The following is a 20,846-nucleotide window of genomic DNA, read 5'->3' as shown; positions in this document are numbered from 1 at the left end:
AGATCTATATTTAGATCTATCAAATAAATTACTGCTGTTTCGAAATTTATATTAACCATTGAAGTGGTAACCAATCATATTATTATAATTTTCAAGATGGCGACGTAAACGACTGAAGAATAACGAAAACTGAAAAATATTCAAGACCCTCGATCTAGATCTAGATCTATCAGTAAATCGGTGTTTTAAGGGAAGAAAAGAATTGAAGCCTTGATTTAAATAATCAAATACAAGCATTGTTGGTAAATTAATTGTTCGGAAATTACGTTTAGCGTTTTAGAAATCTTAAATTTAAAGACCAAATGGCAAATCACAAATGACTTGAAATGATTTCAGTAGAGGTAGAACTTACTAGAAGTAGAGGTTTTGGGGTCAATCACAGAAACCGTTTCCGTTTTAATACTTGTTTTCTGTAATATAATGCTTAAAAAAACGTGTACGCAAAATATTTTCTATAACTTTTCAGCCGTTAATGAGATATTAGCATTTTAATATGGGTTTTAGGGACACTAAAAAGTCTTAGTCTCGTAGCCATTCGAGATGTCTTTCTCCCTCACTACACTGGTCCATGACGTCATAGTATGGAAACTATGTCACGCTACTAAATTTAGAGGTAAGCGAATTAATGTTCGCCGGATTAGCCTAGATCCAATCAAGCGTACGAGTTTTAGTCCACCGTACAACGTGGATCAGTCTACTATAATACGGTATACCTCTTGTTACAGTCCACGTGTGGTTTTTTATGACTAGGTAGGAGTGTAAGCTAATCACAATTAGCAAGCCGGTTTAACTTAGATCCATTCATGCATACCCAGTATTTGACCACAATACAGTGTTTCTGTCCACCGTATCGTGCAGTACACCTGCAATTTTTTATTATCACCAATTCTTTCAATTACCGGTATTTTTCGTTCTGATAACGATGATAGTAAAATAGATCTATTAGATATGCTAGAAACTATAGTTGCAGAAACAGCTCCTTGACTAATGGAATTCACTTATTCAACTGCCCTTGGAATGATAATGTGTAATTGTGTGTAGAGATGGGGTGGGGAGAAACAAGTCAAAGCTAGATAGTTACTTGCACACTAAGTACAAATTCAGCTTCCTTAACTTATATGATTTAAAAATTTAAGAGTAATCCCCATATTGGAAGCAGTTAACTCAATGAAAAGCTGATAGCAATGAAGAGCTCAATTTGTTTTTCCTAATGCTGTTATAAAGCAGAATTGCTAACTAATAGTTCACTTTTACTTTTTCTTATATTAACATATTTTCAAAGTAATAATAATAATAATAATCTTTATTGTCCAAACAAAAAACATTATAACTATTAGAATATTGTCAGAATACTTTAATTTAAATAAAATAATAAGAGCAGAAACAGCTGAGGTAATATATTTGATCAGTTAGGTTCAAGCTATTAAATATTTCAAGTTCTAATATTAAATTATTTATCTGGCTAGATAACTTTTGGGTGCTAAATTTTCTTTAAAATATCTTTGTAAACAGTGTCTTAGTGGAAATATTTACATTTCATTAACTAATTTATAAATATAAACAAACTATGCATTCCGCATTTATAATACTTTAATTTTTTTTCGTAGTCTGCGTCTGTCTTTAGCAAGCTCGTGAGAGCTTTTCAGCTGTTTCTTTCAAAGGCAATCTGCTTTCCTATAGGCCAAAGAAACCACTGGTTTGTCTGTATAATGAATTAGATATGACAAAATATACAAGTTGCAACTGGGTTTGTGTGATCAAGAGAAATGCTGCATTCATCCTTAATCTTCGGAATCGAAGATAATTCCTTATAACTTTATGTTTGCTTTAAATATAAAGGGCATGTCCCACAAAGTTGAAATTTACCCAAAAGAATATTTTTCACTTTTGAGTATTTATAAAGAAAATGTAACAAATTTGTTAATTCTAAAAATTTAAGACAACGTTAGCTTAAAACAAATGAACTGAAAATATGATAATAGTAATAATAATCTTTACTGTCCTTGTATAAGACTTATTTATTAAAGATTATTGTCATAACCATATAAAACTGACAGGATTTCTTCTAAGCCATTGAGTGTCATAGCATCAGCTTTTAGATTTGTAAGTAAAAGATGCTCAACAGTCTTATAAAATAACAGTCCAGCTGGCATAACACACAATCAGGCAGCCATCCACTGTTGGACGCGTCAGATCATCTTTTAGCCAATGTCAGGTTTCTACAATAAAATAAAATAAATTTATATATATAATATTTAGTAATAGATACATAATAGATACATAAATGAAAAATTAAGTAATATTAAATGAATATGAACATTAATGTTCAGCCTAGAGGAATCTAGTGCTAGTTTACTAGAATATAACTAGATTATATACTATAAAGGTCTATAGTAGATCTAATAGTAGATAAAAGCATTAGGATTTATTAAAAGAAATTTCTATAAATCAAATAAGAACATAAAACTAAAATGTTATTTAACCTTGGTTAGGCCAATAATAGAATATGCATCCTCCGTTTGGGACCCCTCAACTCAAGAAAACATTAAGAAACTGGAAAAGACACAAAATAGAGCAGTGAGATTCATAACAAACGAATATCCACATTTGACTAGAGTAACACCTTTAGTAAAATCACTAAATTTAGAAAGCCTTCAGGACAGAAGGCTCAAAAGTAAAGTAGCAATCATACATAAAACACCAACCATAATCTTCAAATACAAAAACAAAATTTAATAAAATACTCTGAAAGACACAAAGATAAAGGCACATTCCTCGTCCCACATGCTAGGACAAATTTGTACAAATACTCCTTCTTCCCTAGTGCTATTAGAGCATGGAATGGGTTGCCTGAGCTAGCCAGGAAAACAAGTGACTTGGCAGAATTTAAGTCATTGGTTAATATGCATGACTAAATGCATGACGCGTAGGACGTAATCATCTTCTTTTTTGAAGTAACGACTGTATTATATTATTATATAAGAAGATAAGATCTATCTTAGTTCTTATAATTCTTGGAGTCTAATGATGAAAGAGTTTAGTAAGTCTAGATTTTATTAATTTATAAATCTAGCTCTATACCTTCCTTATATATAAAAATTATATGCTTTCTAAAAACTATTGTTACTATAGACACTATAGTGACTATAAGTCAAATAAGTGATAATAGTCTTCTAAATCTTGTAGTAGGCCCTACTACAAAACAAGAATAGACTTTTATAGACCAATTAAAGATTTAGACAGAACCTTCCCCAGGACATAGAATCTATATATTAATATTACAGACCACTAGTGAAGTGACCTAACCCTATAGCCTAGGCTAGTCACTATATAAGTCATAAGACTATATTTTTATATTCCTATATTATTGTTTTTTTGTTTTATTTTTTATAGCAATTTATTTATACTAAATTAGATCTACGACTAGAATCACTAGATTTAGATCTACATCTAATCTAAACTAAGACTAGTAAAAAAAAAATATGTAGCTAAAAATCTATTATTAGATATCTAAATCCATATCTAGTTACAATCTAGTAATAAGACTAAATTGTCTACGTTAAGTTGGTCTTAATAACAAAAAACAAGATCTAGAATCCTCTAGACGGTCTAGCTAGATCTAGTCAAATCTAGTGTCTTGAGCTCGACATTTTTCCGTGATTTCCATACTATAACGTCACTTCCGCTTTCGGCCATGACATAGCCATTTCAAATCTCGTTAATTTTTTTACACTTTCAAATGACTTTTTCTAGTATAAATATGTATTTCTTTTAACTCAAATTTTTAGGAACTCTATTTGATACCATCTACTATCATAATCAATAGTTATCTCAATTTCGATAAAAACCTCTTCAGTTGGTCTTTAAATACTTATTCTAGATCTAGATTCTAGAGTAACTTACAATGTACATCTATCGAACACCCCATTGTATTTTTTAAAATTCTCCTTTATTTCAATGATTATGACGAAACTAGTCCATTCCTATTGTGCATCGTCCATTTCTTTATAGTTAAGTTATATTTAGTTTCATTTTCACCCGAGGATCATTTTTTTTACTTATATTCAAAGTGCATTGGTAATATTGGTATAAAAATTTCACTTTTTTTTACCTCTTGGACGACTTGGGAAGAGTGAAGTGAGTCTCGGGTTAAGGGTATTTTTTAATGCCAATGATGCTTCAGCTCAACAAAACCTATATAATACGCTTCTAATTAGGCTGAGAAATATTTGCAACTATTTTTTTAAAAGTGTATGAAAATTGAGGTTTAAAAAGGGGATGTTCGATAATAGCTGTTTTTATATAAGCAATCTCAGATATCGAACACCATTTTAATGTTAAAAATAAACATCAAAGGGATATAACCCAAAGAAGACAAAATATTTAAATTATATATTTTTTAATTGTTATTTTTTTAAATAATGTAATGCAAAGTACATATATAAATTACCCATGTGTTACAATTTGTATCAGCTTTTTGTGGTTTACTGAAAATGTGCTATATTTTTCTAAGTAAATAGATTTACATCGATATGCACTAATTGTACCCATTTTAAAAGCTTGATTTTATGACACATAGAGTTTGATGCTATTATCATCGTTGTGATGTCACAATAACACTAAATCTAGAATATATCCAGTTGTGTTTTTTTTTTTCAGATGCCCCATTCTATTAACTTCTGAATTATGTGTTATAAACAAATACCTAGCGCATGTGCTTGATGTGAAGAGATATTAATAAAACGAAAGGGCTAAGGGGGAGGTATAGAATGTAGATATGGTATTTTGAAATAAAAATGTCTTTGGTAGGTAAAAAAAAAGGGGGGAAAAGGGGGGGGGGAGAAACAGTCAAGACACTGTATCAAGAGATCATCAATAATTGATTGACCATTAAAATGTGACGTCAGCCTCAAATACATAGTCAGTTGTGCTTCTCATCTAGACGTGTGGCGCAGGGTCTATAAAATTATATATATATTACCATAAAGTATGATAAAGCTCATAATGCGCTTCAAAGACACTCCTTTGAATCATCACAAATACTCAAAATAATAACAATAACACATTTAGCCACTCTCTTATTCTGCCTACACCCCCTTACCCGCGCTTTCTTCTTACGCAATTCCACTCTCCAACATTCACACTTTTTCAGTGCAAAGTAACAACGTAAATTTCAAGACTCAATCCAAACGCAGCCACCAGATTAACACACAACAAAAAAAAAATGGTCAGTGATAGCCCAACACACAGGTGTAAACCAGGCCACCAACACAGTCGCAAAATATTGTTCAAGTTGTAGTAAGAACAATGTTGAGGGGAAAGGGGGAGGAGCCATCATTCGAGTACCTACGGTCAAGCCGCTAATTAGGTCACAAACACCAGGCGTGATAGATATATAGATATGTTGTTTGTGTGTGTGTGACAAATACTAAGCGTGCTCTAAAATACGGTGGTTTTTTTTTTTGGTCAACCAGGTGGTTTAGGGAGGGCGGATCTATCTACATCTATAGGTAACACAGCTCGCAAGCTACCATAGCTTTTCAGCACCCCCCCCCCCCTTCCCCGCCCAGATCGAAAAATATCTAGCACTGACTTTTGGGCTGTTACATATACTGAGCGTGCTAGATCGGCGGCTAGTTACGTAGGGCCGCGTACCGTATGTTTTGTTTTTAGGTCAACCAAGTCGGTCCAAGTAAACTGTTGTGTCCTGCAATGACTTGGGGAGGGCGGGATTATCTATTGGCTACCAAAGCTTATTAGGCTCTCCCTCAAATAAATAATATCTGGATTTAATTTATTAATTGCCTTATGTCTCAAAATAGCTTAGACCTAAATAAGTACTACAGTAATGCGTTACTGGGCTTAGCACCGTCAGTTTCTAAGCAGAGCTGATCAGTGATAGATTCCTTCTATGTGGACCATGTGAAAATGACTAAAATGTGTCTGTCTTGACATGGCGTAAAAAGAAAATGATATAAATAAAAAAAAATATAGATTATAACACTTTTGAAACACCATACTTTTCACAAAATTTTAAGATTATAACACTTTTAAAACACCATACTTCTCTTGTGTTCGATAAGTTCTTAATATGTTCGATAAGATAAGATAAAGGTAAAACAGTGTTCGATAATTTAAGCTTTTGAAATCATCGACCTGACCCACTTTAACATCAAATATAAGTTTTACTTTGAGTAGTAATAGAATAAAACATGTCTACTTTTTAAGAAAAATGGGAGGAGTTCATAGATACAATCAGTTTTTTTCTAGGTCTAATTTTTACAGAGATACACAAATTCAAACATAAAAAATGTCGGCGAATGAGCTTAACTTGTTCGATAAACGTAAGTTACTCTAGATCTAGATCTAGATTTAAGATTATTCTAGATTCAAGCATAATGATGAAAATTGAAAATGGCAATAGACATTACTACAATTATAAATAGTATAGATCTAGTCTTCAATAGAATAGTAAAATAGTTAATGTTTTGTTAATAGACTTAAATTTAAATTAATAATAAAATAGTCTAGATTTTTCTAGTCAGATAATGACTTTATTACACTATGAGTGACTATGTGACTATTACTATCTAGTAAGTAACAATTAGATCTAGTATTAATTACTAGGACTTACTAGAGGAGTAGATATAAACAGTAAAAGTGTGTAAATATGATAAATCTATCAATATTCAATATATCATATTGATATTCATTCTTGAATTTATTTTCTTCTTCTTCTTCTTCATCGTTCTCATTGTTATGTTGGAGTGTTCATATGACTAGACCAATACATGAGATGAACTGCGCAGTGGTTTCCAAATCAGGGAGCTCTCCATATAGTTTTCTTTCTATTGGGGTGACTTGGGGCCAATGTCTTATACGGGCCTCTTGGTAGAGAGAGCAATTTTGGAGGACGTGGTCTGCATTTTCTGGTGATACTCCACATGGGCAGATTTCACTGGTTCCAATTTTGAGCTTCCGGAACATGTGTTGTCGCATTCTGTTGTGTCCGGTCCTGAGTCGAAAGATTAGACATTGGTCTTGTCGGGATAGCTTATAGTAAGCATCATCTTTCTTGTGATTTGGATGGGAGCTCGTCCATTTCTCATTTATTTTATCTACAATTAATTTCTTCATTTCTTCTGGATAGAGAGCAGAGTTTACTTGTGAGTTTGTTCTCCCACTCTTGGCGAGTGTGTCAGCCTTCTCATTTCCTGCTAGTTGTATGTGAGCTGGTATCTATTGAATGACAGTTTTTTTGCTGTTGTGGTTGAGCTTTGTGAGTGCTGTTCTGAGGTTTTTAATATAAGGGGAATCAGAGTTTTGCAGGCTTTGGAGGGTTGTTTTTGCGTCTGTTAGAAAGACAATCTGACTGTGAGGGGAACTTGGATGATTTGCTAGCATGGTAGCAGCTAGTGCTAGTGCTTCCCTTTCTGCTCTGTGACTGTCAGAGAGCTCTCCAGTTGCAAAGGATTTTTCTAGTTTTCCTCCATCTGGCCATTCGATAAGTATTCCAGCTCCTCCATTTGTGGTGGCTTTATGGGATGAGCCATCCGTGTAAACTCTGATCCACTGATTGCTAGGGTAATTGGTATGTAGAAAACAGTTCACTATTTCCTTGAGCTCTGTTGGTCTGTAATCAGATTTTCTTTTTATGTTTTCAATATGGTCCCTTATAGTAGGAAGAGGGCTTTCGTCCCAGGGTGGAGATTCATTATAGTGTATCGAGGATTCCAGAGTAATTTTTTCAAGTTGGTGTTTCTTTTTTAGGTTTAGAGATTCCTGTATGAAATTGGTCCTTTGGAGACGGTTTTTTGTGCCAGTTTTGTGGATTTTTGTTCTGAGTGGGTGCCTCTCCAAGGTTTCCAATTTTGTGAATAGGGAAAGGATTTTTATTTCTCTTCTTTCATCCAGAGAGATCAGAGCAGCGGTTTCCTCCATAGCTCTTATGGGTGTTGTTTTGATTGCTCCTGTCATTATCCTTAGACCAATATTTTGAACCTTGTCTATTTTTCTAAGCAATTAGATCTAGTATTAATTACTAGGACTTACTAGAGGAGTAGATATAAACAGTAAAAGTCTGTAAATATGATAAATCTATCAATATTCAATATATCATATTGATATTCATTCTTGAATTTATTTTCTGATTGACAACTATTACTATTCACTATTGACTATCACAGTCGATCTAGATCTAGTATCGACATCAATCATCACTGATTCACTCAGGTCTCAGTGAGTCTCAGTCATCACTAACAGTAACACTGTCACATGTGACATTGATTCTCATTGAATTTGAATCATGATATGATGAATGATTGATTATGAATTACACTGACTTAGATCAACTATCTAAAATCTAAAGCAGTTTAGATCTAGATCTAGAATCTATTATAATTTATAAATTTATATATATAGAATATATATAATATATATATATATCTTATAGTAATATAATAGACATAGATCTAGCATTCTAGGACAATCTAGCATTTTCTAGGTCATACTATATTACTATAGCCTGACATAGGACATATTCTATATCTAGATCTCCAATCATACAATGACTTAGACTGGCTAGACTAGTGACCCTTATTGATCGTTATGGAAATTTGTTGTGATTACAATGACTCTTTTCTCATATTAAGACAACACAACAGAAACATACACATAAAGAGAACATACATAAAGAGTTCATTCAGCGACTACACACAGGCATCTTGGTTCTTTCCATGTTTCCTGATCAATGAGTAGCGTTGATATAGTCTGACAGAGAAAGATACAAATGAATTTTTGTACCGCTCTGTTCTTGTTTTGATTGACAGCAGTCGCCCACTTCATGACAACCTGACGTAGTTCTAATGGAGCGGGTGGCCGTTGACTTCCATTTTTTTTTTTTTTTTTCTATGACACTTGTTCAAAAAGTTCTTTTAAATATAATATGGTAATGTTGTGAGAGTGATTTTTTATGCTCTTTTTATGATTGTTTTCTAGACAGCGCAACAGTTTAGATGAAGCTTCACACTTACAGTGGACTCACACTAGTCTCATAGTGTAACTAGTCTAGATCTAGTCTAAGGCTAGTGTTATTCAACTTATTAACTTGTTTATAATTTATTAGATCTAGATCAAGTCAATCTAGAATCTAGATCTATCAGATTCTATCATCTACCATCATCACTAACTAATAGTAATAATCACTAGATTCTAGTGATTATTAGTATTAGTTATTAATTGTGTACTATTATCTAATGGGACCAAACCCTACATATTTAGCAATATCTGTGAATACTGAAGGTGTAATTTCTTTTGTTGGTATCGTATGAAATAATTAATTACCAGTAATTAATTTACTAATTGGTTAATTGTTTTGATTCATGTCTTGTCTATGCCAGTGAATAAATGTGCAAAGTTACGAAAGTTTCAACTTGACCAGAGAATTAGTGTGACAGAAATATTGTGTGCAAATTTTTACCAGACAGATTGAGTTATTATAAGCTTTTTTGTAAAAATGTAGAAATATCTATTTTTATTATCTAATAGTTGAGGAGAAACTATACACTTTAATTTTCTTTTTATTTTGAACCATAACTGAACAGAGAGCAGGATTTTAAAGTAGGCTACATTTTTCAGTACTCAGTTAATATGTTGCATTACATTTATATGGATTTATTTATACATATCTCTTTCAACAGCATTTTATCAAAATGGATCAACAGCGCTCTCCACACACCAAAGTTTTTATACAAAGGGATTTTTCTGATGGTATTCCAGTAAAATTTCAGACCCGCTATCCACCAGAACTGGAAGGAAGGGTATGTATTGAACATTCATTGTTGTTTTTTTCCAGGCATTAATTCAAATTTAATCTGGAAGGAGGTGTTTAAGGTATTATGATTCAATTTGTTGGGTCTTGTTAGATTAAAAAGAGAGTCAAAATTTTGTAATCATTTAACAAGGAGGAACATAAACATTTAGTGCCAAGGAAAATTAAATTATTCTAAGGTTAAGTAACAACATTTAGTGTTGTGAACATTTCTGTTGGCTGATGATGATTTTTTTGTTCTGAAAAGGTTGATCGAGCAACTTATGAAAGAACTATCAATACAATCAATGAAATGTTTGCTGATGCAGAAAGTCTTGGATCCCGAACATACTGTGAAAGCTGCTTCGCATGCTTGACTGGATATATAGCATTGTTATGTATGGATACATATTATGAAAAGGTTGGTTTAGTAACTAAAATCCCTTTTTTTCATTTGAAATATTTTCAAAATGACCTTTTAAAATTCACTGATAATAATGAAAATAAATTTTTACTATTTGTGGAAACTCTATTATAATATTTAAAAAAAATTATTTTTTCAATAAATATTGTACTTGTCTTTTTTTTTGTTAAAATTTTTTTCTCAATGTTCTCCAGACTCTTAAAAAAGTAAGAATTTATCTAGAGGAACAAAACCAAACCATCTACATGTCTAGAGGTGTGATGCTTATAGATCCAGCTGAACGTGGACTTAGAATTGTATCCTTTCTCTTTACCTTCTTACATACATATAAAATATTTTAAAACTTAATGGAAAGAGAGAATCATTGTAAGACAGACTTAGCTTCAATGTTCAAATTTTTTACATAACTTCGTTTGCTATAAATGAGAATAGCTTTAGCTGTGTTGACATACATTTTCATAACTCTATTCATAATAATGCAAGCTATTTACATGTGCCGATTAGTGATACAAATGAGATTATCATCAGAGGTCATAATATCTCATGCATAATTTGGGTGTATTATTGAACTAACAAACTACTTACATAATACAATTTAGTTGCCTATTTGTTTTTAAAAGCATATTACAACTACACGTCTGGTTTAATTTTAAGTCTTTTTTATTTTCAATTGACATCTTTGTTTCAGCTTTTCTTATGCTAACATCTTTGTTTCAGCTTTTCTTATGCGCATTTAGACCTCTTAACAACATAGTTACATCTATGCGCAACTACAGCGTGTGAAAAATGATGCCAATGTGATTTGACACTGCAAAAAGTTAAGATGAGGCTCAATATTTAGGGGATATTATACTAGCATAAAATTTTGAATTAATAAGCTTATTGTGCCCTTTAATTCACTCTTAAACTGATACATCAAGAATGTTTAGTGAAAGTTGTTGTATTTTATCAAATTTAAACAAATGAATCTAATTTAAATCTAGGTCTACAACTATAAAAGACATCTTGGATTTAATTACATCTCTTTATTTTGGATTTCGTTGGATGTAGTTCATCTTATCTTATCTTATATAATACAGACGTTACTTCAAAAAAGAAGATGATTACGTCCTACGCGTCATGCATTTAGTCATGCATATTAACCAATGACTTAAATTCTGCCAAGTCACTGGTTTTCCTGGCTAGCTCAGGCAACCCATTCCATGCTCTAATAGCACTAGGGAAGAAGGAGTATTTGTACAAATTTGTCCTAGCATGTGGGACGAGGAATGTGCCTTTATCTTTGTGTCTTTCAGAGTATTTTATTAAATTTTGTTTTTGTATTTGAAGATTATGGTTCAGTGTTTTATGTATGATTGCTACTTTACTTTTGAGCCTTCTGTCCTGAAGGCTTTCTAAATTTAGTGATTTTACTAAAGGTGTTACTCTAGTCAAATGTGAATATTCGTTTGTTATGAATCTCACTGCTCTATTTTGTGTCTGTTCCAGTTTCTTAATGTTTTCTTGAGTTGAGGGGTCCCAAACGGAGGATGCATATTCTATTATTGGCCTAACCAAGGTTAAGTAACATTTTAGTTTTATGTTCTTATTTGATTTATAGAAATTTCTTTTAATAAATCCTAATGCTTTGTTTGATTTTTTTGTAGTTTCATCAATATGTGGATTCCATGATAGTTTTTCATTTATTATAACACCTAGGTATTTTGCGTTTTTAGTCTGTGATACTGGTTTGCCATGAATAAGATAAGTGGAATTAATTTGTTTTAGTTTTTTTGTTACTCTTAACAACTGACATTTTTCTGGGTGGAAAGACATGCTCCAATTTGATTCCCATTTCTGTAATTCATCTAATTCTCTTTGTAAAATATCTGTGTCTTGTGTTGTTTTTATTGTTCTATATATTATGCAATCGTCTGCAAATAATCTGACTTTTGTTCCTGAACTAATGCAATTTGGTAAATCATTTATGTAAATTAAAAATAGTAGTGGACCCAAGACTGTACCTTGAGGTACACCTGAGTTTACTGTTATCGGTGTTGATTTAGAGCCATTTATTATTACAGTTTGTTCTCTCCCTATCAGAAAGTCTTTAATCCACTGATGCAGTGGACCATTAATGCCGAAATATTTTAATTTTTTAAGCAAACTATGGTGGTGAACTTTGTCAAAAGCCTTAGAAAAATCTAGTAAGATAGCATCTATTTGTTCACTATTATCTAAACCTTTTGAAAAATCATCAATTAGTCCTATTAGTTGTGTTTCACATGATCTATATTTCCTAAAGCCATGTTGGTATGGTGTGAGGACATTATGTTTGTCTAAGTGGTTTATGATGTTGCTACATATTATGTGTTCTAGGATTTTACATGTGATGCTGGTAAGTGATACTGGTCTGTAGTTCCCTGGGTCAGATTTTTCTCCTTTTTTAAATAGGGGGGTGACATTAGCTTCTTTCCAGTCCTTTGGTACTCTGCCCTGGTTAAGTGAAGCCTGAAAGAGTATTTTGAACACTGGGGCTAGCTCATTACTTAGTTCTTTGAGTAATCTAGCTGGAATACCATCAGGTCCAGAAGCTTTATTTGGTTTGGTGTTGGCTAATAGTTTTTGAATTCCATTTTCTTGTACTACTATATCTTCTATGTTGTCTACTTGGTTCAAATTCAGTAATATGTCTTTGTCTCCTGGGGCTGAGAATGCTGATGCAAAGTATTTGTTTAGAATGTTTGCTTTAGTTTCATTATCATTATGTATTATGTTATGTTCATCTTTTAATGGCGCTACGCCTGTTGTTTCCATTTTCTTAGACTTAATGTATGACCATAGGTTTTTGTTGTTATCTTTAGATATTACATTGTTTATGTATTCACTCTGCAGCTGTCTGCTTACTTTTTGGGTTAAGTGTTTAATTTTTATATACTTTTTGTAAACTCTTTCTGCATTAGTTTCTTTAAATTTTCTATAGAGGTTTTCCTTCTGTTTACAAAGCTTCTTTAGTCTATTATTAAACCAGCATTTATTTATTTTGTTTGATGTGTATTTAGTTGGTATATGATTTTCTATTATGCTTTTAAGATGGTTTTTAATGAAATTCCAGAGGTCATCGACTGGTTGGTTAATGTCTTTTTCTAATAAGAATGTTTGTTGAAAGTTTAGTGCAGCTTGGTGTAGTTGTGTTAGGTTACATTTATTCCAGAGTAAGATTTTTCTTTTGGGTTTTGTATTGGCTACTGCTTTTATCTGACTGTGTATTTTTATGATCTCATGGTCTGATAGACTAGGGATAATTTCATAATCAACTACTAATCCAGGTCTGTTGGTTAAGAAGAGATCTAATGTGTTGTTTAATCTAGTTGGCTTTTTAATGATTTGATCTAAACTTAGGTTGTGTAAAGTTTCTATGAAAAGCTCATTTATGTCCTTAAGGTTTTGGTGTTTATCTATGGTTAGTGTTTTCCAATTTATATCAGGTAGGTTGAAATCACCCATAATCCAAAAAACTGCATTTTGATTTGTCTCTTTAAGTGTAGTAATCTGATTACATAGTTCCTGCATGTATTCTAAACTAGAATTTGGTGGTCTGTAAATGCTGCCTATTATTAGGGATGTTGAGGTGGTATTAATTTTACAAAATGTTGATTCTACATTTTTTGAGTTAGGTAAGGTAATTTCTTCTGCTATAAGAGTGTTTTTTATTGCTAAAAGAACTCCTCCATGATTATCAGCCCTATCTTTTCTAAAAATTTCATAATTACTATTGAAAATTTCTGCATTATAAATTTCAGGATGCAGCCAAGTTTCTGTTCCTGCAATTATGTCTGGTTTCTCACATTCTAATAAAATTTCTAAGTCTGCTGTTTTGTTCCTAATGCTTTGAAATACAAGTTCAATACAAATACAGTGTTTAGTCATTGGCATTCTATGGCATTCATATTTCTTAGTTTCTAAATCCAAACAAAAATAAAATAAAAATGTTTTGTTTAACAATTACATCTATACAAAATCGTTCTCTGCTTGAGTAAACCATCTACTTCTCATAGTAACCTATATAAGATCTAAGTAAGTAAATAGGCCTATAAAGTATCAGAAATCATTGATTAGACATAAATTTACATCTATTGTAATAGTTTTTAGACTCAAGATCTAAATATATATATTTACCAAAAATGATTTCTTATTCGCACTTTCAACCAACAAATTCTCTGAAAGCTGACATTTTAATGTTTAAAGTATAAAACAATAATTCTTTCTGCGTAACACTGTTTTGGTGCGTAACTTTCTTTCATTCCATTTTGTTCCTTAAGTATATTTTTCACAGATCTAGATTTTTAATGTATTTCTCCTTGTCAGAGTGTGTGAGGAATCATCCTTAGATCATTGTGTATGTCAATTCAGTTTGTGAAGATTCTAAATATAGTGCCTCTCTACATCCATAACTGACAAAATAAAAATAAATATGTAAAGAATTGACTAAGTTGCAAACTGTGATGTTTCTTTTTTCAAACTTCAGGAAGGGGCGTTTCATTTGAAAATATTGTCTCTCTATTTGGGGGGGGGGGGGCATAATAGTGCAGGGAAATGGAAGGCTACAACTGATGTGCATACTGCATAATGTGGGTTTGCAGGCCATTCAGTTGAAGGATGAAAGAAACAAAAATAAAGGGGACTTATAGAATTTGAGGGCTAGAAAATCGTGTCAGCTAGGCTAAAAGGGACATAGAATTTGGGGCTAGAAAATGGTGTAAGTGGTGGGGGAGCATTGTAATGCAGGCTGTTTTATTGAGGGTTTTAGGAGGGCAAATAAACATACATACCAACTATTAAACTGTATTGTAGCACGGGTATCAGCTAGTATTATATAAATACATATTATATAAATATGTATGCACAATATATATTCATTTGGGTGCATCCTTTGTCTTTAACATGCAACTGCCCTCCCTCTAGCTCAACTAGTAGTAGAAAAAAAATCCCACCAAGTGACAAAAACAATTGCTATAAGAGTTAATTGCATACATTTCTGAATGAAAAAAAAAAGTAATATAAATTTTATGATGCAACTTTGTATCCTTAACACTTTGATAGCTGGAAATTGATATCTCAAGTATGGACACCCCTCAACGATGATATAGAATTTGACTGCAGGCCAACTATCAAGTCTTTAATCACAGATTATTTGATATGTAATATACATTAAAAAAAAAACAATATGTGAAAACTTAAATATTTGTAAAAAAAATGTGATTTTAATGCTTTAAACCTTGAGACCAATGTCTGGCATTATAATGTAAAAGTAAGCAAGGAAGTTGAAATAGTCACTGCTTGAAAAGCATTCACTTTCTACACAAATAAATATTTTATGAAACTTAAGAATTTAACAAAACATTTTTTTCTTTGTATGGTATTGTTTATATTCACTTCAGATTTTCTAAGTATCCTTCATATTTTCATCTAGATGTTTTAGCAAGATGATGTGTGAGTAAAGGAGAATGTAGTAGAGCTAGGGAGAGTGGAAAAAATACAAAGTTGGTCAATTCTAGGAAATGAAGAAAATGGTAGCTCTGAAAAAAAATTGGGGAAGGCAGGAGATGGCTTGCCAAATTGGATTTTCACAGACGTGTATATTAATTTATTTTAGCTATAAGCGATTGTTGATACTTGATGTTTTCTCTTTTAATTGTCATAAACTGTTAACATCATTGTTGCTCACTGTGTGGTTCTTCATTTTTTTGGGGGGTTTTGTTTACATTTTGCTAAGCTTGGCTTGTTCTCCCCCCTTCCATTTGATATATATTTTATTTTATAAGCCACAATTATTTTTAATCAACACTCTATACATGAGCATTTAAAACATTTCAGACTGCCCTATTTGGTCTTCTATATTATTTTGTATGAAAAAAAAAAGTAATACTAGCTCATCATATTTTTTTTTCTTCTGTTGCCATAAAGTTATCATCACTTAATTCTTTAAAAAATATTTTGATGTCATATTGATCAGTGTAATGTTGTGTAGTAGTTGATTCCCTGTAGATAACCACCTTTAATTAATAGATTTGATTTGTATTTTGCAGTATCTTTTTTTTTTAATACATTTTTTTTTTACAATTGTGATGAGATCTGCGGATTTGAAAAAATATTTACACATTTTAAACCATGAAGTAAAATTAATTTAATTTGTATTCTACAATTTTGTTTTATTTCCTTAGAAAAAATATTATTAATTTAGTTATTGTTAATGTTTTCCATAGTCTTAGTCATAATTAATATTTTAAATGGAAAATATTAAATTGCATTTTTTATAAAGAGTACACAAATGGTCATGATTAGAAAATAAGCGAATAAAATTGTCACAAGTTAGCCATGAAATTAATTTTGTTATTGATCTTGGAAAACAATTTATGTATATATTAACTATGTTTAATTCTACATGTCAGCATTTATATCATGTACATTTCCTTATATCATTGACATCATACATGGGCCTAAAGAGTTATTGAATTCAATGCAAGCTTATTTAGTGAAAATGGTTTACTCTGTCCAGAGATAAGAAATCTATTTTTTAAACTTGAAGTTGACATTTGTATTGATTAGCTGAAACCATACTTTTATAGCTTAAATACTGAAACAAATCTTTATTTCAAGTGAATTTCATTTCTTCTTGTAAAACCCAAACCTTGTTGTTAGAAACAATGTTGTCTCTGTACATGTGACCTTCAGTGGTGATAAGATAGAATTGTGTATACACTTATAGTTCGGTTACCAAGAGCTGTTTTTTTTTTTTAATATGGAATGTGATAGGCCAATGATTGACATGGTTTGCAAATAGTGGTGTGGCTTCTTCAGATTAGCACCACAATTTTGTTTCAAATGGACTTCTATAAAATCTGACAGCAGAGCCCTCTTGGGAAAAACTAAATTTATACATAACACTGTGAATGGGAAAAAAAAAAAAAAAAGCTTGGTAACCTCTGTGATAAGTTCAATCTCTATTCGCTGTGTTTTCCATTGGAAACTGAAAACTTTAATCTTTAGTGCCATGCACCTTTTGACTTATAATTCTATCTACCTCATCTTACTATAAGTTTGCATTGTTTTATAATCAATTCACCAGGCTTCTGTATGCTTTCATCCATTTGATGTTTATTGATTATTACTTAATATATAAATATGCTTGAGTTAAGTAGTACTTGTTTTGTAATAAATGTTTTATAAATAAACACTTTGTTTTTACTTTTTAACAGTAGTTCTATTAACTTAATATGGCCTCTACACCAGTAGAAGATAAACATTTTGACTTGTTACAAAATTGTCACTAAATGATTAGCATTACAATTATACAACAATTGAGAATGATTTTTGGTTTAATTAATACTTAATTCTGCTAAATGTGTATTTTTGTCCTGGTACTGAAACAAAATATAATAAATCAGACATTTCTAAATAATTTTTTTAAGTATAAAGCCTACAGGAATATTCTGGGAAAAGAACTCTATTTTTGAAATGTTTAAAACATATATATTTAAATGAACTGTTCTACAACAGAAGGAAAATTAATGCTGGAGACAAAAGAAATTAAAAGTAGCCCATGAACAGCAAAAAAATATTCCATAAAGCAAGCATATTTTCATCTGTTACATCTCAATTTATGAAAAAAAAATAATTAAAAAGTAAAAAAATAATTTTTTCAAACATTTTAATAACAATTTTTATGAAAGACAAATATCGTTTGTATTAAATGCTTTTCTGAGAACTTTTCTTCCATCATTAGTAGAGCAGACACACAAATAATATTCATGTTAATGCCAAACTCTCTATTTTGTTTAAAGATGATTGAACGTCATTGGTTTCCCGATTCTGATCTGTTTGAACACTCTGATCACTAGCAGTTCCTTTTTCTTGATGACCACGACGTTCACCAAATATTGTACTACCAACTCGAACATTTGTGCTTCCCATTTCAATCTGTTGAAAAAAAAAAAATTCCTATGAACTATTTGAACTGCCCTTTGAGGTAGGGACTCAGTCTAGTTATGTCTAGGACAAGAGGTTAGAAGATTGAGCTTGAAAATAGGCTGTTAATTATTGCTCTTTCTCTATACTGTCTTCAGGATCAGGATAATGTTCAGCTCTACATTTAATTAACATCACAAGAGAAATAACCAAGGTGTCACAAGAGCTAGCTAACAATGCAGATTAACATATGAAAACAATTCATCACAGAATACATGAACACAATACAGTGAAACATTGTGTAACATAAACTTCAACAGCAAAAAGCAACTTTTTTTTTTACCAGTAACTAAAAAAACAAGAAATAGTTCTTACAGCATGCTCAAAGTCAGCGGACATGCCCATACTAAGTTCTAAGTCTTTTTCCAAGATATTCAAACTTTGACACACTTCTTTCCTAATATCAAAGAGTGCCTGAAAAAAAAAAAAAAAAAGCCAATTAGAAAATTAAGAAATCTAAATATTAATATATAATTCTTAGTTAGGTGTATTTAACTCTTGCCTGAAAATCTGGATTAGGACCAGAATTGATATCATGATCAAAAGAACCTATTGTCATCAATCCCAAAAGCTGAAGATGGGGGCAATGTTCTTTGATGTATTTCACTAATTGCACTGCTTCACTGGGGGAGCACCCACTTTTACCTAGAATGATTTTAAGCAAAATAAATGATAACATAAGATTGCCATTTAGAACATCGCACAGCAAAAATGTTTAAAGCTTACATCTTTTCAAAATGAAGTTGAAATTTGTACTGATAATAACAAAATGAATACCGGTAATACAATACATTAAAATTTGTAACAACTTTAACTAGCTATTTTATTCATAGAATGTAATATTTTCTAGTGAATTTAAGTGAAATTAAATTTTTACTTGTTTCTCCGCTTGTATTTATTTGAGCCATTACTTGCAGATGGCCAGATTTTTTCAACTTTCCCCATGAGTCACTTAGAGCTTTTGCCAACTTTTCACTATCAACTGTCTCAATTACAAATAAATTGGGTACATCTGCATTGGAATAGAAATAAGTTCATTCATAAAAATAACAGATTCTGACATCTACTTTAAAAATATCTGACTAAATAATCAAAAACTCTTTTACTAGCTGTTATCATATAACATTAGGGTAATATTCAATTAAAAAAAAAAGCTTTAAACAAAAAGCCAGGGTGTTTCAAGGTTTTATCATCACCAAGAAGTGTTGTGTTGTCTTATTCTGTGGTGTGTATGTTGTTGGGGTTTACCTCTATATAGCTCTTGTTATAGTAGTAATGCTGTTGTGGGTGATTGTAGACAAAATACATTTCTATTTGTTTGGACCATAAAATAATCTTATCGTAAACTTAGATGTAATACATTTTTAAAGTTCATTAAAAAACTCACACCTAATATTTTTGAAATTTTATTTCTCTGTAAATGCCCAATGAAATGCCATTGAATATCTTGACACCTATCCTGAATCTGTAAAATACAATCAATCAAATATGTGCAGTTGCTGACAATTATCTTAAATATATTCTTGCTTAGAATATTTATTAACTAATAATATTATCAAACTGTAATATAATGTAGTAGCATTCAGGTATTGTTAATATTCTTAACAAAACTTATTTTAATTCAAAATGTATTTTTCAGTTCTTCACAAAAATCTTTCAAATTTCAGTCTTTTTGTGCTTGCTTACTTTATATTTATTACTTTATATTTATAATAAATATCTTTTTCGCTCATGATCTATTTGCTCAAAAAAAATATGTTAAACATAGTAAGTGGTGTTCCAACTTAGATTGCGTAAGGCATGGTGGTTGATTGTTAAAGCGCTAAGCTTCCAAACTGAGGCATCTCAAGTTCGAATTTGGGATTTTGAATTTTCATTAACCGTGAGCCACCAAAACAGCTGAGCTTTACAACATCTCCCCTATAGATTGAAAGGTCTGAAAGGAACACTATACTACACTTTTATATTCTAACTTAAAGTTTTATTTTTAAAAATTAATTTTAAAACCTTCTTTCTAAATTGAACATTGTAATATTAATATTATTAACCATGGATTTTGAATTATTTTTTTTTCTCTTTTAGCTATCTCTTAACATTTAATGTACCTAATGAGAGAATAGGTTCTATGCTTCAATATTTAATTTTTAACATTCTACAGACAGCAACATCACTTTAACTAGAGATTATGATAAGATCAATCTCAATTAAGTACAGTAAATTGTAGTTGCGTACATCAATTTATTAAAACTGATGAAAATAATATTTAAGTACTATTTTCAAAAATTGTATTGAGTAAGCATTCCAAAGAATTCTACAATTTTATTTTGAAAACCTAAAACACAGACCTTTTTTTTTCTAATGTAAAGCTGCAGTTAGGTGGTGATATGATATCAAGGAGTTATTCAGACAAATTTGGCAAACAATAAATTAGTTGAGGATACCAAACTCTAGCAAAAAAGTAATACTTCAACTTTGCAGCTTCATAAAAAAAAGGCGATCAGATCCCACATTTCCACGATTGACACCTTAAAGTAAACTGTTTTTAAATATTTCAAAAATAATGTAAAATGGTGGTATAAAGATTTTCAAAAAAATTGATGAAACAAT

The 20,846-nt window shown here is 31.1% G+C and overlaps 3 protein-coding genes and 1 long non-coding RNA gene across 10 annotated transcripts in view; 2 read left to right on the top strand and 2 right to left on the bottom strand.

The window, feature by feature from the left end:
• Nucleotides 1-58: 58 nt before the first annotated feature.
• Nucleotides 59-17,467, top strand: LOC106073715 (golgin subfamily A member 7-like). Of its 2 annotated transcripts, none has more exons than XM_013234346.2 (5): nucleotides 59-238; nucleotides 9,699-9,818; nucleotides 10,077-10,229; nucleotides 10,427-10,528; nucleotides 15,315-17,467. In XM_013234346.2, exons 2-5 carry the CDS (start codon nucleotides 9,711-9,713, stop codon nucleotides 15,354-15,356), a joined length of 405 nt encoding a protein of 134 aa, XP_013089800.1. In that variant the 5' UTR covers nucleotides 59-238; nucleotides 9,699-9,710; the 3' UTR covers nucleotides 15,357-17,467. The 2 variants fall into 2 exon arrangements, with proteins under 2 accessions (XP_013089800.1, XP_013089799.1); XM_013234345.2 differs by having other exon boundaries at nucleotides 64-242.
• LOC129922488 (uncharacterized) lies at nucleotides 1,977-3,835 on the bottom strand. Its single transcript, XR_008774490.1, has 2 exons — nucleotides 3,559-3,835; nucleotides 1,977-2,219 (listed from the first exon to the last, which is right to left on the bottom strand). It is a non-coding gene; the product is annotated as an uncharacterized LOC129922488 (long non-coding RNA).
• The window catches only part of LOC106075007 (pantothenate kinase 3-like), a 38,897-nt gene continuing 29,785 nt past the window's right edge, over nucleotides 11,735-20,846 (top strand). Inside the window, exon 1 of the mRNA XM_056008728.1 lies at nucleotides 11,735-11,790. The gene's annotated coding sequence lies outside the window, so the exon portion shown is untranslated. The remainder of the gene's footprint in view (nucleotides 11,791-20,846) is intronic.
• LOC106073714 (pyridoxal phosphate homeostasis protein-like) overlaps nucleotides 16,958-20,846 on the bottom strand; it is a 19,260-nt gene continuing 15,371 nt past the window's right edge. For all 6 annotated transcript variants that reach the window (XM_056008782.1, XM_056008799.1, XM_056008771.1 and 3 more), the window contains exons 5-9: nucleotides 19,629-19,704; nucleotides 19,117-19,251; nucleotides 18,742-18,884; nucleotides 18,555-18,653; nucleotides 16,958-18,191 (exon numbers count right to left, since the gene is read on the bottom strand). In XM_056008782.1, the coding sequence (XP_055864757.1) occupies nucleotides 18,021-18,191; nucleotides 18,555-18,653; nucleotides 18,742-18,884; nucleotides 19,117-19,251; nucleotides 19,629-19,704 (624 nt within the window). In that variant the 3' untranslated portion in view covers nucleotides 16,958-18,020. The remainder of the gene's footprint in view (nucleotides 18,192-18,554; nucleotides 18,654-18,741; nucleotides 18,885-19,116; nucleotides 19,252-19,628; nucleotides 19,705-20,846) is intronic.

The sequence above is a fragment of the Biomphalaria glabrata genome, chromosome 1, assembly GCF_947242115.1.
Source record: "Biomphalaria glabrata chromosome 1, xgBioGlab47.1, whole genome shotgun sequence".
Classification (NCBI taxonomy): domain Eukaryota; kingdom Metazoa; phylum Mollusca; class Gastropoda; family Planorbidae; genus Biomphalaria; species Biomphalaria glabrata.
Note: the sequence above shows the minus strand (reverse complement) of the source record. Positions and strands in the feature narration are given on the sequence as shown.